We start from the raw sequence: 12,760 nt of genomic DNA, 5'->3' as shown, positions 1-12,760 counted from the left end.
GAAGCTCAGGCCTTGCTCCTTCCCCCACCATGCCTTTGCTCACACCACTGTAGGGTTGGAAGCTTTTCCTCTGTCTCCCCCCGTTCAGCTAAATCCTGCCTGTCCTTTAAGGTTCGGCTGGCTTCCCCATCTCCTTTAGGAAGCCTTCCCTAAGCTCCCCAGGCTGGATCCTCCAACACTTTGGAACCACCCCCCTCACTGGGCAGCCAGCCTACAGTCCCTGGTGCTGCTGGTTATCTTTTTATGCTGATGTCCCACCTCCCCCAGTTTAAATATCTAGTCTGGTTAAAACATTTGGACAGAACATCGTACTCTTATGGCCAAGGCTGTGGATCGGGACTTCCCACGTGCTCTTCTCTCCCCCCACCACAAACCATACTAGACTTCAACCAGTCACTTCCTGGAATCTGTGCAGCAGTGAGCTGGATACTTAGTACAATCCACCCCATTAACAGAAACAACAAACAAACCCCACAAAACAACAAACTCCAGGTGTCAGGTGATAATGCCAATGAACAGTCAGAGACGACCAGCCTAAGGTTTGCATCCCAGCTCCAATGCGGACTGGCTCTGTGACATGGGAAAAAGTTAATTCTCCTTCGCCTGTTTCCTCCTCTAAAATGGGTATATTACAGCATCGGCACTACCTGCTTCACAAGTTTGCTGGGAGGCAGATCATACAGCTGCAGTGAATACTAAGTAAACATATAGAAAGGGACTCATCTGGATGCAGGCCTATCCTTCCCCTTCGCCCCCAATCTGCTGATCATGGGAAGGCTGATTCTGGGCAGAAAATGTAATCAAACTGAAACAAATTTGAGCTGAGTAACACAAATTTGTCCTTGAACTGAATAAAGCTGGATTTTAAAAATAAAACTTTATTACATTTTAACATCCTGATAATCCCTAAGGCCCCTTTAGTTTTCAAAGTTCTATAATGCTGAATTGGTTTCTGTCCTTCACAAAAGCTCTTATCTGCCAACTTGTGGACCACTGCATTTTGGAGCTGGAGGGGACCTCAGGGATAATCTAATCCCCTCATTTTACAGATGAGGAAACTGAGGCCCAAAGAGGCTAAGTGATTTGCTCAGAGAGACGGTAAGGATCAGCAGATGGATATGAACCCAGGTCCTCCGACTCCAGCCTCAGAGATCATCTAGTCCAATCCCTTCTTTTTACAGAGAGGACTTTCACATTTCCACTCAGACAAGTAGCAGAGCTATAGCCAGACAGATGAAACCAGGACACTGGACTAACTTGACACACCAGGGTAGTGGGGGTATTTGGTTTTCCTTTTCCAACTCACTCTGGTTTCCAACATAATCCTGCTTCCTAGCATTTTATCTTCACAGGCAGGGGACAGTCAAACCAATGACACCAGCACAGAAACCACTGGGTTGTGAGAGAATCAGAAAATCTACCCTTCACATAAGGTGACAACAGCAACAGACCAAGACCTTCACTTTAGAATTGAGCCTCAGCCCTGGAGATTACAATGCTAATCACAGTGATTCACATTTTCATAGTATTCAGAAAGTGCTTTTGTCGCAAAGATCCTGTGAGGCAAGCCGTACAAGTGTTAAGGCTCCCCCATTTCACAGATGAGGAAAACTGAGGTTCTGGGAGAGGAAGTGACAAATCCAGGTCTTCAGACTCCCAGCCTAACGCTCTTTCCGCTACTTGACATCAGCGCACCTTCTGCCGGAGTCCTCTTCCCACGCCTGGTGCCCATCTGCTGTTGTCACTTCACTCCTGGAGAGTCTGCTAAGCCAATGTGGCTCTTCCAAGGCCTCACTCCCCGTTTACTCACTGCTGGATTGTTTCTGTCGCCTTGAAATGATTCTAGTTGAAGGGAGAATCTCCCTGGTCTCAGCAGGTCAGGATGTTTGAGGAGCTAAGTAAAGCCTGGAGGTTTTCTAAGAGAAAGTGTGGCAGTAACACCCAGAGGGGAGGATTGGCCAGGCAGGAGAGGCAGGGTGAGGGGTCTGGAGAGGCCGGAGGAGCGGCAGGAGGAGAGCAGAGCTGCCGTGAGGAGGAGATGGCGGTGGTGCGGAGGGCTCCAAGGCTCTGTGTGCTTACCAAGCCTTTCCACGGGCTCCCAGCGGGGCAGGAAGGTGGGTGCCAGGAACCCTGGGCTCAGGGGGCAGGAAGAAGGGAGAGTTCTGAATCATCTTTTACTCTGATTTTCACTTCTCTGAGGCCTCAGGGTTATCTTTTTTCCTTCATTAAAAAAATTCTTTGTTCTTGTACTCTTATCTGTCCATCACGGCTCCTTCAGCCATTGTAAGAGCTGAGGTGTGTAGTAGGTGATGATGATATCGGCACCTATATTCAGAGGAAAAGAAAAGGGGGTGGGGGTTATCATGACTCGGATGGAGGGATTCCACTAGCCTGTGTGCCCTGCCCACCCTCAGGAGCAAAGGGGACCGCCTGGGACCTCTTTGCTGTGTTTGCAGCCACCAGAGAAGCATCGTGTATTTTAGAGGCCAGAGGGGCAACATGATGAAATGGGTGAGGGCGCAGACTAGCTCAAACCCAGCCCTTAGCGCAGTGCCTGGTGCTTAGTAAATGATCACTGCCTGACTGACTGACCCTCCCTCCAATACATCCAAGCTAGGCAAATCCTCTGTCTTGTGGAGCCTTGGTCTCCTCATTCGTAAGATGGGGACGTTATTTGTACTATTTACCTTAAAAGGCTGTTGGGGGGAAATCATTTGGTGAACCTTAAAGTCTTGGTTTTAAGTGACTATCCTCATTCATATCCTCACTGGGGTTCAGTTTCCCCACCTGAAGCCAAAGCCTCCAACCCACCAGAGTTCAAAGACCCATAATACCCACTCACTCTTTATTTCAGTATCCCAGCTGGGCAGAAGAACAGAAGTGGTGGGGACAGTCCTCCCCCCTCCCTCCAATCCCTTCCCCATCCCTGCTTTATGTACCTGCTCTCCGGAAGGCTGTCATGGCCTCCATCACAGCAGTCTTGAGGTCAAAGGCCCCGGCTTTGGCTCCGTGCCACAGCATGGCGAATTCCCCAGAAACGTGATACACGGCAAGGGGCAGGAGAGTGTGCTGGAGGGGGGAATGAGCTAAGTTACAGGGAATGGCTGATGGCGCCCTTAAGGAAGCATATTCCCACCTCCTCCAAACTGTGCCCCCCCCCCCCCCCCCCCCCGGTTCTGATCAAGCCTGAGCAGTCTGACTTTTTTTATCTGTCAAACTTTAGGACTATTTATTCTGAGGTGTTAAGTTCCACGTTACCAGAAGTATCCAAGAAGAAGTTGAGTGATCTTCTGTCAGAGATGATATAAGAGGGGACTCTCATGCTGGGTCAGACATTGGACTAAATGTGACTCTTTTACTCATTCTGAGATTCAGAAATTCTGCAGAATCCTCCTCTCTCTCTCAGTTCTGCTTTTGATTTTACCCTAGACTCACCTTGTTCTTCACTTCTCTTACAATGTCCAAATATGGCAACCCAGGCTTGACCATCAGGACATCTGCTCCCTCCCGGACATCTCGATCCTAAGGTGCATGGGATGGAGAATGTGACCTCTCAAGCTTCTCCCTCAAACCCACTTCCCAAGGTAGACAGAAATAAATTCTGGGGTTGGGGGAAGGAGGAAGGTGAGGCAGGGTTCTTAGGGAAGGGGGGGGGTGGGGCCCGAAGTGGAAAGGAATGATCATAAAGGAATGGTTGGGGTAGGGTAGGGGAGGGCCTGGTCCCCTACACACCACAGCTCGAAGGGCCAGGCCCCGAGCCCCAGGAGGCAACTGATAACAGCGTCGGTCACCAAAAGCTGGGCTAGAATGTGCTGCGTCCCTGTGGAGTGAGAAAAAAAAAGCCAGGTCCTCAGGATGGGACTAACTTGGCTTCTGTTCCTGGGGTCTTGCCACAGACTGGGAATACCAGGGTTGCCCGGTGCCAATTCCTCTCATTCCCCTCAATTTGCACTCACCGGAAAGGACCATAGAAACAAGAAGCAAACTTGGCACTGTAGCTCATCACTGATACCTGTTGGGAGATAGTTTGGGCTGAGTATTCTGCCAAAAGGGCTCCAAATTTGGAGTCAGGAGCCCCAAGAGGTCCCAGCCCTAATTATTGCCCTTGCGACTCCAGATAAATCACCTATCCCTCTTGAGTCAGTGTGCTCATCTGTAAAATGAGGCAGGAGGCCTTTCTAACTCTACATCCCATGAGCTGATAAGCCCCCATGGATTCTAGGTATCAGTCCCTGGCAGCCACTTCCCTCTTATTCCCCACCTCTTCCAGGGCACTACCTCAACGTCCTGCCCCCTTACCTTGTTGCCAAGCCCGTGGGTAATCAATGCCTCTTTGATGGCAGCAATCCGCCCATCCATCATGTCTGATGGAGCCACCACCTGGCAGCCTGGAGGAGGGTAGAAGATAGGCGACTGAGCTAGATAGTCTCCAAGGTTTCCATCAGCTCTAATCGTGTCTGATTCTGTATTCTGTTTGTCTCCCAGAACTAACCAGGCCTTCAAATGCCCAGAACACATTCTCTTTCTCTTCCCCTTTCCATCGAGGGCCACGTGGTATTCAGTTACTTACCTGCCTTGGCATAGGCTAGAGCAATTTCTGCCAACCTCCTGCTGCTGTCCTCAGCCCGGAATGAGCCGTCCTCCCTCAGGAGTCCTGTAGGACACCCAGCTGGAACTCAGGAAATGCTCTAGGATCCCTCTCTGCCTCCCAACCCAAGGAAACTCCCACATTACACCCCCAGGACTTAGCCTTGTTGGTAGAACAGGAAGAAAGAGATGGGACTGGAAGGGAGAGGAGGGGGTAGCGGAAGCAGAGTCTGGGGAGCTCAGGACTCACCACAGTGACCATGTGAGGTGTAGGGACACAGGCACACATCACAGGCCACCAGGAGACTGGGAAACACCTTGCGCAGCAGACGGATTGCCTGAATGGCTGGGGTGTCTTCTGTGTCTGCTCCTGAACCCAACTCATCCTGGGGGAGTGAGGATGCCTTTATCATTGATATCCAGGCCTCCTCTCAACATGCAGGTCCCCAACTCTCACCTCCACAGTACACTCTCTCCCTTGTCCTTCTCTTCCCCTGACAGTTTAGCCTTTCTTTCCTTCACCCCATCACACCTTGCTACCCATGTTCTCACCTTGGTGATTTTGCTGGGTACCCCAAAGATCAGGACACTTCGTAGGCCCTTGGCTACTAAGGGCTGAAGCATCTCTTCCAGTTTATTCACACCATACCTGGGGAAAAAGGCAGGTCAGCCTGAACCTTGGGAAGACAGCCCGCTCTTCCTTCTTGGGACCTTATCTTAGGGTTTCAGACTGAAGCTGGGCAGGACAAGAGAGGTTGGACCTATCTGTGTCATTCTCTTGTGAAGGGCACTGCGTGCATAGGTGTTTAATTAAAGTCTGATCAAGGCAGGACAGGAAGGTGTGGGGCATGGGGATATTATAGGGTGGGGGGATGGGGCTTTACATTATGTCTCCTATTTCCCAAGTTAGTTTTGCATTCGTTATCTCATTTAATATTCGCAAAAACTCCATGAAATAGGCAGGGCAGATTGAATTATTCTCATGTGAAGACCAAGGAAGTTTAAAATGACTTACCTTGGTGGTCACACAGCTAGTTAGTGAGTGAGCCTAGATTAGAACCCAGATCTCCTCATTTCTAACCCAGAGTTCTTTCTCCCACAGCCACTCTTTCCTTCTCCTGGAGGTCATCCAGGAGCATCTCTTACCTGGCAATGCCAGGAAGGCTGTCGATTGGCTGCACAGCATCAGGTATGTCCCTGGAGGAAGCAGAGGGGGTAAGGTGTGGGAAAATGGGGTAAGGGATGTGGCGGAAGGGTGACTAGTGGGGCTGAGTAGATATAAAAATGGAGAAAGAAGTGTCTAGGAACAATCCTTTGATCTAGAAGTTGGTTCCCAAGGTAGACCTACCCATCAGGGTATAGGGGTGTGTCCTGGACAGAAGACCAGTGACCTGTACTGGGGCCAGCAACAGCTCACACTGTCAATTGATAAATTTGCTTTCTGTTTTACTTGTATGTCTTACTGGCGTGAAAGGACTCTTTATAGCCTAATTGTCTCTGGTTGAAATAACAAAATAAACTTTCTGAAACACAGCAAAACTGATGAGCAGAACTTCATCCCATGGCGCTCACACCAGGGCTGGCTCAAGTAGCCTATGAGGGCCAGCCTGAACGTGGCCTCTTTCTCATTATCTCTTAATTGCGACAGCAATCCCAACAACAATAATAACACCCCACAATTAGATTTTGTGGCTGTGTGAAAGCTTTATGGTTTTCAAAGTACTTTGCTAATTTGCTGTTTGGCTTGCTAATCATTGTATTTGGGAGCTGGGCAAGAGAAGAATTATTCTACTCATTTTACAGCTACGTCACAAGCTCAGAGAGGAAAAGTTATTTCCTCAAGCTGGTAAAACAGGGAGAGTCAGAAGCAGGTAATTCCTAAAGATGGCTTATAGTTTCCCCAGGGAGAGAAGAGGCAGGCAGATAACCCTATTTCAGTAGTCAGATGCCCTTATCGGGTCAGTCTGGTGCACGCTGAACTCTGCCAGACCTTTCTTCCCATACCCAAACCCCACAAACAGGACTGAAGTTGGACGTATTCCCAAGAACTTACGTGACAAAGATGGGGTAGATGAGATTGGAGGCATCAAAGGTGCTGGCTGCTGTCTGCCAGTTTCGCAACAGGGGGTGGAAGTAGCCACTGTGAAGCAAGGACTCTGGCTGCATGACTGGAGCACAGCAGGAGTTCTGCAGATAAGCAAAGGAGTAGTTACTGACCGATCCATATCCAGCCCGGTGCTAGGGGCTCTAACAAGACAAAAGAAGGCTGAGACAGTTCCTGTTCTCAAGGATCTCACAGTCTCATTGAAGAAAAAAGACACAAATGTATACGGGTATATGTGTGTATACACGCAGACAAACACAGAGATAAACACACAACATGAAAAGGCAAGGAGGGGTAATACTACAGAAGGCCCTGATGACCTGGCTGGGGAACTCAAACTTTTTACCCCGAAGGCAATATGGAAGCAAAGGAGTTATGTGATGATCAGAGCAGTGCCTTAGGAAGCTGAATCTGGCAGCAGGTACAGTATAGAAAAGGGAAGAAACTGGAGGCAGGGGCATGAATTAAGACACTGGTGTAACAATTCTGGGCTACAGGAGTAGAGATATGAGTTCAGTTTTACACATGTCAATCTTGGGGTGATAACAAGAATTACAGCAGGCTGGCAGGTAGAGATGTAGGAGGGGACATGATGTAGGGGCAACTGAGCTTTCTAGGCTGGTTTATCCCAGCTGGGTCTCCTACAATCCCAATGTGGCCAGTAAGTTGGTGTTACTGCCGTTTAATCTACTACTGATGAACTCTGGGCACCTGGCAGTTTCTAGCTCCTTTCCCAGTCAACCTAGAAGTCCTATCTTAAATTTTAAGGCCTGGTGCTGGTTTGGTGGTTGTGTTATCACTAGAAACACAAGGCCTCAGGCTCTTGCCACACCCCAGGGCCAACACACTACCTCTCTTCCCCACTCCCAACATGTTCTTCCCCTTCCCTACAACCCCAGGATCCTGACCCCTCAGATACTGCCACCTTCCCTGGTACATACACTCAGCCCTCTCTCTCTCTCCAAAAGCATATCTTGGGGCCACACTTTGTGACAGGCCACAACTGGGATAGAAATGAGCTACAGGCTTACGAAGAGAGAACGAAAGAAAGAGAGAGAGAGCGAGAGAGAGAGAGAGAGAGAGAGAGCGAGAAAGAGAGAGAAAGTGTGAGTGTGTGTGTGTGAGAGAAGTGGATGCCCAACTGCCCACATCCCACAGACCTCCCCAGGTTCCTTATCTGTAAAATGAAGAGGTTGGATTTCGAAGATCTTGAAGGTCTCTTCCAGCTCTGACACCTTAAATGATTTTTTACACTTCTGAGGGCAAGGAAACCCACAGTACAATAGAGGGAGCCGATAACTAACATTGGTCCCAATTCTTTGGCTTCTGAAAGTCAAATCTTGTGAGCCAGCTTTCTGCTGGGTATTCCATACCAATGTCACCCTGTCCCTTTCCTTATCCTTAGCAGGTTCAAGTTTAGCATGCAATAAGAAGGTCCCTTAAGCAATGCCAAAGAACGACCAGTTTTTGGATACCATCATATCACTATATGGAGATAAGGCTAGTCTTGGACTGGTGAAGTCCAAGATAATTCAATCACCCCATTTGAGTCTGCCACTCCATTCTCTTCTAGCACACCTTCAGCCAAAGCTACTAATGTTTCACAAGGCCTGGCTTCTCTGCAATGTCAGGGCTAGCTAGGCTAGCCAGGCTTACAGACCTAAGAGGAGTTGGCCTAGACTTGGGGAGCTTTGGCTGTGGAAAAGGGGGGACAAACCTTTCAAAAATAGGTATATTTGTCAAGTACTATCCTATCTTGTCATTTCACCAGTGATTCAATGTTTGAGATCACAGCTTGCCACCAGCAGCAACCAGGTTTAGGGAACCAAACAAAAAGATCCAGGTGCTATGGAGAAATTATTATAGATTCCTAGAATATTAAAGCTAGAAGAGACCAACTCCTTCATTTTTCAGAGGAAATTGAGACCCAGGGAAGGTAAATGACTTGCCCAAGGTCACACAATTAGTAGTAATGCCAGAACTAGAACCCAGGTCTCCCTTTCCCTGTTCAAATACTCCTTCTACTAGGACACATCTAACAACACCAAACTCATACTTTTTTTTTAAGGGTGAGAGAAGAACTCTTCCGTGGTCTGCAACAGGTCGGCAACAAACTCATCAGATACCAGGCTCAGCAGACACTACCAAGGGTGCTGGCTTATAAGAGGTATAAGGGAGGAGGGAGCAACTGTAAATACCATCACATTAGACAACTAAAGCCTAGAGAGACATTAAAAGAGTAGACAATGGCACGGCCAACCAGGCAGAAGCAGAAAAAATTCCCCAAGCTTAAAGGCTGGAAAATACAGTCTTCTTGCCAAGGAGTAGGGGGTGGGTACTGTCTGGATGGAGAAATCAAATTACTCGGTCGGAAAAGGGGCATTAAACTCTCACTACCCTAGACTGGTATGTTTGCCCTGGTAGCTTTGAAGATGTAGACCTTTCTGTATCTTGGTATTGGGAGGTACCGGTCCTGGGAGTTGGGTGAGCAGCAAAAAGTCCCAGGGTCAGTTCTTGGAGGACAAGGCTTCAGGCTGGTTGGTTCGTTTGGGTCCTGCTTCCAAGGTATACTCAAGGGCAGGCCATGTGACCCCAGCCCTGGCTCTGAGCCCCGACTTGGCTTTCCATATCCGCAGGGGCAGCACAGATGTGCAATTACGGTAGCAGTCAAAGGAAAGGAACCCTGTAAAGCGGCACGGAGCAGTAGGGAATGCGGGATCCCCAGTCCATGTCTGAGGGCAGCAAAGGGAGAGGCCAGGAGAGCTCATGCCTGGGTTAGCACGGACCCGGGGGGTACCTGCAACCAGGAGGTTGCAACTGGGGTAGGGATGGCTCTATTGAAGTCGGTGGAGGAAGTCTGGGGAGCCAGGATACCAGACTCAGCTCACTGACAGTGTGACCTTGGACAAGTCAGTTTCCCTCTCTTAGTCTATTTCCTCTGTAAAACTAGGCACGAGGGGTGCGTGATGCGTGATCTCTTTCAGCTCTAACATCTTGTAGTTTACCGCCTCGGAGTCTCATTCTGGCTTCCCGCTCCCGCCCCGCGCCCCACGGGGAGGGGAGGCCGCAGCCGGGGGGTGGTGAGGTGGTGGAGCTCGGGGCTGTAATTGTCCATAGGGAGGAGAGCAGACCCTTCAGCGAGGGCTGCCCGGTCTGGGGGGAGGGGGCTGGGCACGCTTTCCCTGGAGGGCTCCCCAGCCCTCTTCCTCCCGGCTCAGTCACTCAGTGCCAGCCCGTAACCCCGGTCCCCCAGGTCCCGGCTTACCAGGAGGCAACGCGGAGATGCCCAGATCACGGCTGCTCCCAGAGCTCGCCGCCGGGGTTCTAAGTAAGCCCACGTGGGGGTGGGGCGGGCTCACCCGGAAGCAGCTTCTCGGAGCCAGGCCCCGCCCCTCGGAGCCCGCAGCAGTCCCCGCACTGGCTGTCTCCGCTCTGGGCCAGCCTCCCTCCGCCCTCTGCTCGGGCTGCGCCTAGCCGCCAGCCCCGTTTCTTCGCTCAGGATCTTAGAGTAACCCCAGAGCACTTCATGGGGGTGTGGACACTGTCACCTATCAGGGGAACCCCCGCCCTGCTGAGTTCAAAGTCCCACGCGAAACCGCCCACCGGGTGACCAATGAGGGGCTGGTGAGACCGGGAGGGTTGTGGTTGATGACTCCGGTGAGGAAGGACACACACAGAGCAGTTACCGAGCTTCCTTGTGTGACGACGCAGCTGATAAAAAATAAGACGAAGACATTCCTTGCCTGCTTACAACATTGTAGGAGGCAGGACCTAACACAGTGTGAAACTGAACATCGAATGCTCAAATGTGTGAACTAGAAAATATGCAGGGAGTGTTCAGAGAAGAGCTAGAACCAAGTGGGATGGAGTTCTTGAGACAACTCTTACAAGGCACAACACAAGTGTTATAAAGGGACCGGGCTGAACAGGGCAAATGGTGCAGATAGGAGAACAGCGGAGGATATGGCTGGATATTAAGCGGGGCCACATTTATGGAGGCCCTTGAAAACCTGAATGGAGTTTGGACTTGCTAAAAAAGGCAACACAACCATCAGAAACTCACATTAAAAATGGTTTTTGTATAGATTGAAGACTAGAAGGAAAATTAGCTGAGAGTCAAGTGCGACAACTCAGGTGTGACTGGACAAGAACTCCATCAAGAATCATAGAAGTTAGCTAGTCCAACCTCTTGGCAAATTGAGGAAACTTTTTATATCCAAGCTATCTGAAAAAAAAAATGCTTCAAGTCACTAATAGAGAAATGCTAATTAAAGCAGTTCTTTGGTTCCACCTCACACCCACCACATTGGCAAAGCCAGCAAATGTTGGGAGGGGCTGTAGTAAAATAGCCACAAAACGGCGCTTAATGGACTTGTGAATTGGTTCTTCCATTCTGGAAAGCAATTTGGAACTCTGCCCCAAAAGGTTCTGAACTGTATACCTATCCTTTGACCCAGCAATCACCTCTGCTAGGCCTATACCCAAAGAGATCAGAGGAAAAGAACTCACATACAAAAATATTTGGAGTTGTTCTTTTTGTAGCGGCAAAGAAGTGGAAACCAAGGGGATGCCATTCAGTTGGGGAATGACCCAACAGATTATGGTACAGGAATCTCAATAGAGCGCTACACGGCATAAGACATACTAATGGGATGGGTTCAGAGAAATTTGGGGGAGACTTGTACGAACTGATGCAATGTGAACAGAACCAGGAGTACAGTTTGTACAATAACAACACTATAAAGACAAAACGATTTTGAAAGACTTAAGAATTCCTATTAATTCAGTGACTAGCTATGAATCCAGAAGAGTGATGATGAACCTACCACCTGAGTGGATAGATTCAAGATTCACAATGAGGTACACAGTTTTTGGATACAGACAAGGGGGAGTTTGTTTTGGTTAACCACAACAACAACTAATAACAGTTAGCATTTATATACCACTTTACAAATATTCTCCCAGAATAGAATAAATGGGGGGGTGGCATAGGATGGAGGGAAATACAGTCTTTCACAACATGACTATTATGGAAATGTTTTGCATGACTTCACATACGTACAACCCTATACTGAATTGCTTGCTTTCTCAATGAAGGTGGGTGGGCAGGAAGGAAGTGAGAGAATATGGAACTCAAAGTTTTAAAAACGAATGTTAAAAATTGTTTTTACATGCAACTGAGAAATAAGATATACAGGCAATGGGGTATGGAAATCTATCTTGCCCTACAGGATAAGAGAAGGGGGGTGGTGATAGAAGGGAGGGGAGAGATGGGGAGAAAATTTGGAACTCAAAATCTTGTGGAAGTGAATGTTGAAAACTAAAAATAAATTAATTAAAAAAAACACTAAAACCCCCCACTATTCTCTCATTTAATTCTCATACCAGCCATGGGAGGTAGGTACTATGAATATATATTTAACAAGGATTTTGTTTTTCTTTCAAATTGGGGAGTGGAAGAAGAAGAGAAAATACTTGTTAACTAAAAAACAACATAAAACAAGCTCAAAAGCTAATTCCTTCTTCACAGTTTCAGGAGGTCATCAAGGCTCTTCTTGAATATTTTCTGGAAAAGGAAGCTCACTTTCCTACAAAGCAATCTCAGGTACTGGACAACTCTAGTTGTTTTAAAGAGCTTCCTTTGTATGAACTGGGATTTGCTTTCCTGTAACATCCATTTATGGGGTTCTCCTCCCCTCTGGAGCCTAATGAGCCTGTTCTCTTTTCCATAACAGCCTTTTTGGTATTTTAAAGACCAGCAATCCTATCTTTCCCTCCCCTTTAGTCTTTTCATGGTTAGGCACAACACAATCTTCTTTACCCCCTCCAAGTTCTTTCAACATTCAACAAATATTCATTCATGACATGACTCAGAAGGCAAAGAATGTATTTGTGAAAGAAGAATTAACAAGGTTGAATGATTGATTAGTGGGAAAATTTTGAGGTAATAATTTCAAGTAATTTTCAAGATTTGAAAATATTTAATCAATGAAAGAAATGTCATGAAGAACAGAATTGCTGAGCTATTTCTGGTACTTGAGGAACACCTGCTGGTCACCCAGGGTGCTG

The 12,760-nt window shown here is 48.2% G+C and overlaps 1 protein-coding gene across 1 annotated transcript; it reads right to left on the bottom strand.

The window, feature by feature from the left end:
• Positions 1-835: 835 nt before the first annotated feature.
• ALAD (aminolevulinate dehydratase) lies at positions 836-10,064 on the bottom strand. The gene is made up of 12 exons (XM_036749567.1): positions 9,957-10,064; positions 6,641-6,774; positions 5,734-5,784; positions 5,140-5,236; positions 4,838-4,973; positions 4,571-4,654; positions 4,300-4,388; positions 3,957-4,012; positions 3,733-3,820; positions 3,436-3,522; positions 2,940-3,069; positions 836-2,325 (listed from the first exon to the last, which is right to left on the bottom strand). Exons 2-12 carry the CDS (start codon positions 6,751-6,753, stop codon positions 2,264-2,266), a joined length of 993 nt encoding a protein of 330 aa, XP_036605462.1. The 5' UTR covers positions 6,754-6,774; positions 9,957-10,064; the 3' UTR covers positions 836-2,263.
• Between the last annotated feature and the right edge of the window lie 2,696 nt (positions 10,065-12,760).

Source organism: Trichosurus vulpecula, chromosome 3 (assembly GCF_011100635.1).
Source record: "Trichosurus vulpecula isolate mTriVul1 chromosome 3, mTriVul1.pri, whole genome shotgun sequence".
NCBI classification, from domain to species: domain Eukaryota; kingdom Metazoa; phylum Chordata; class Mammalia; order Diprotodontia; family Phalangeridae; genus Trichosurus; species Trichosurus vulpecula.
The sequence above is the reverse complement of the archived record's forward strand: the minus strand, read 5'-3'. Positions and strand labels throughout refer to the sequence as shown.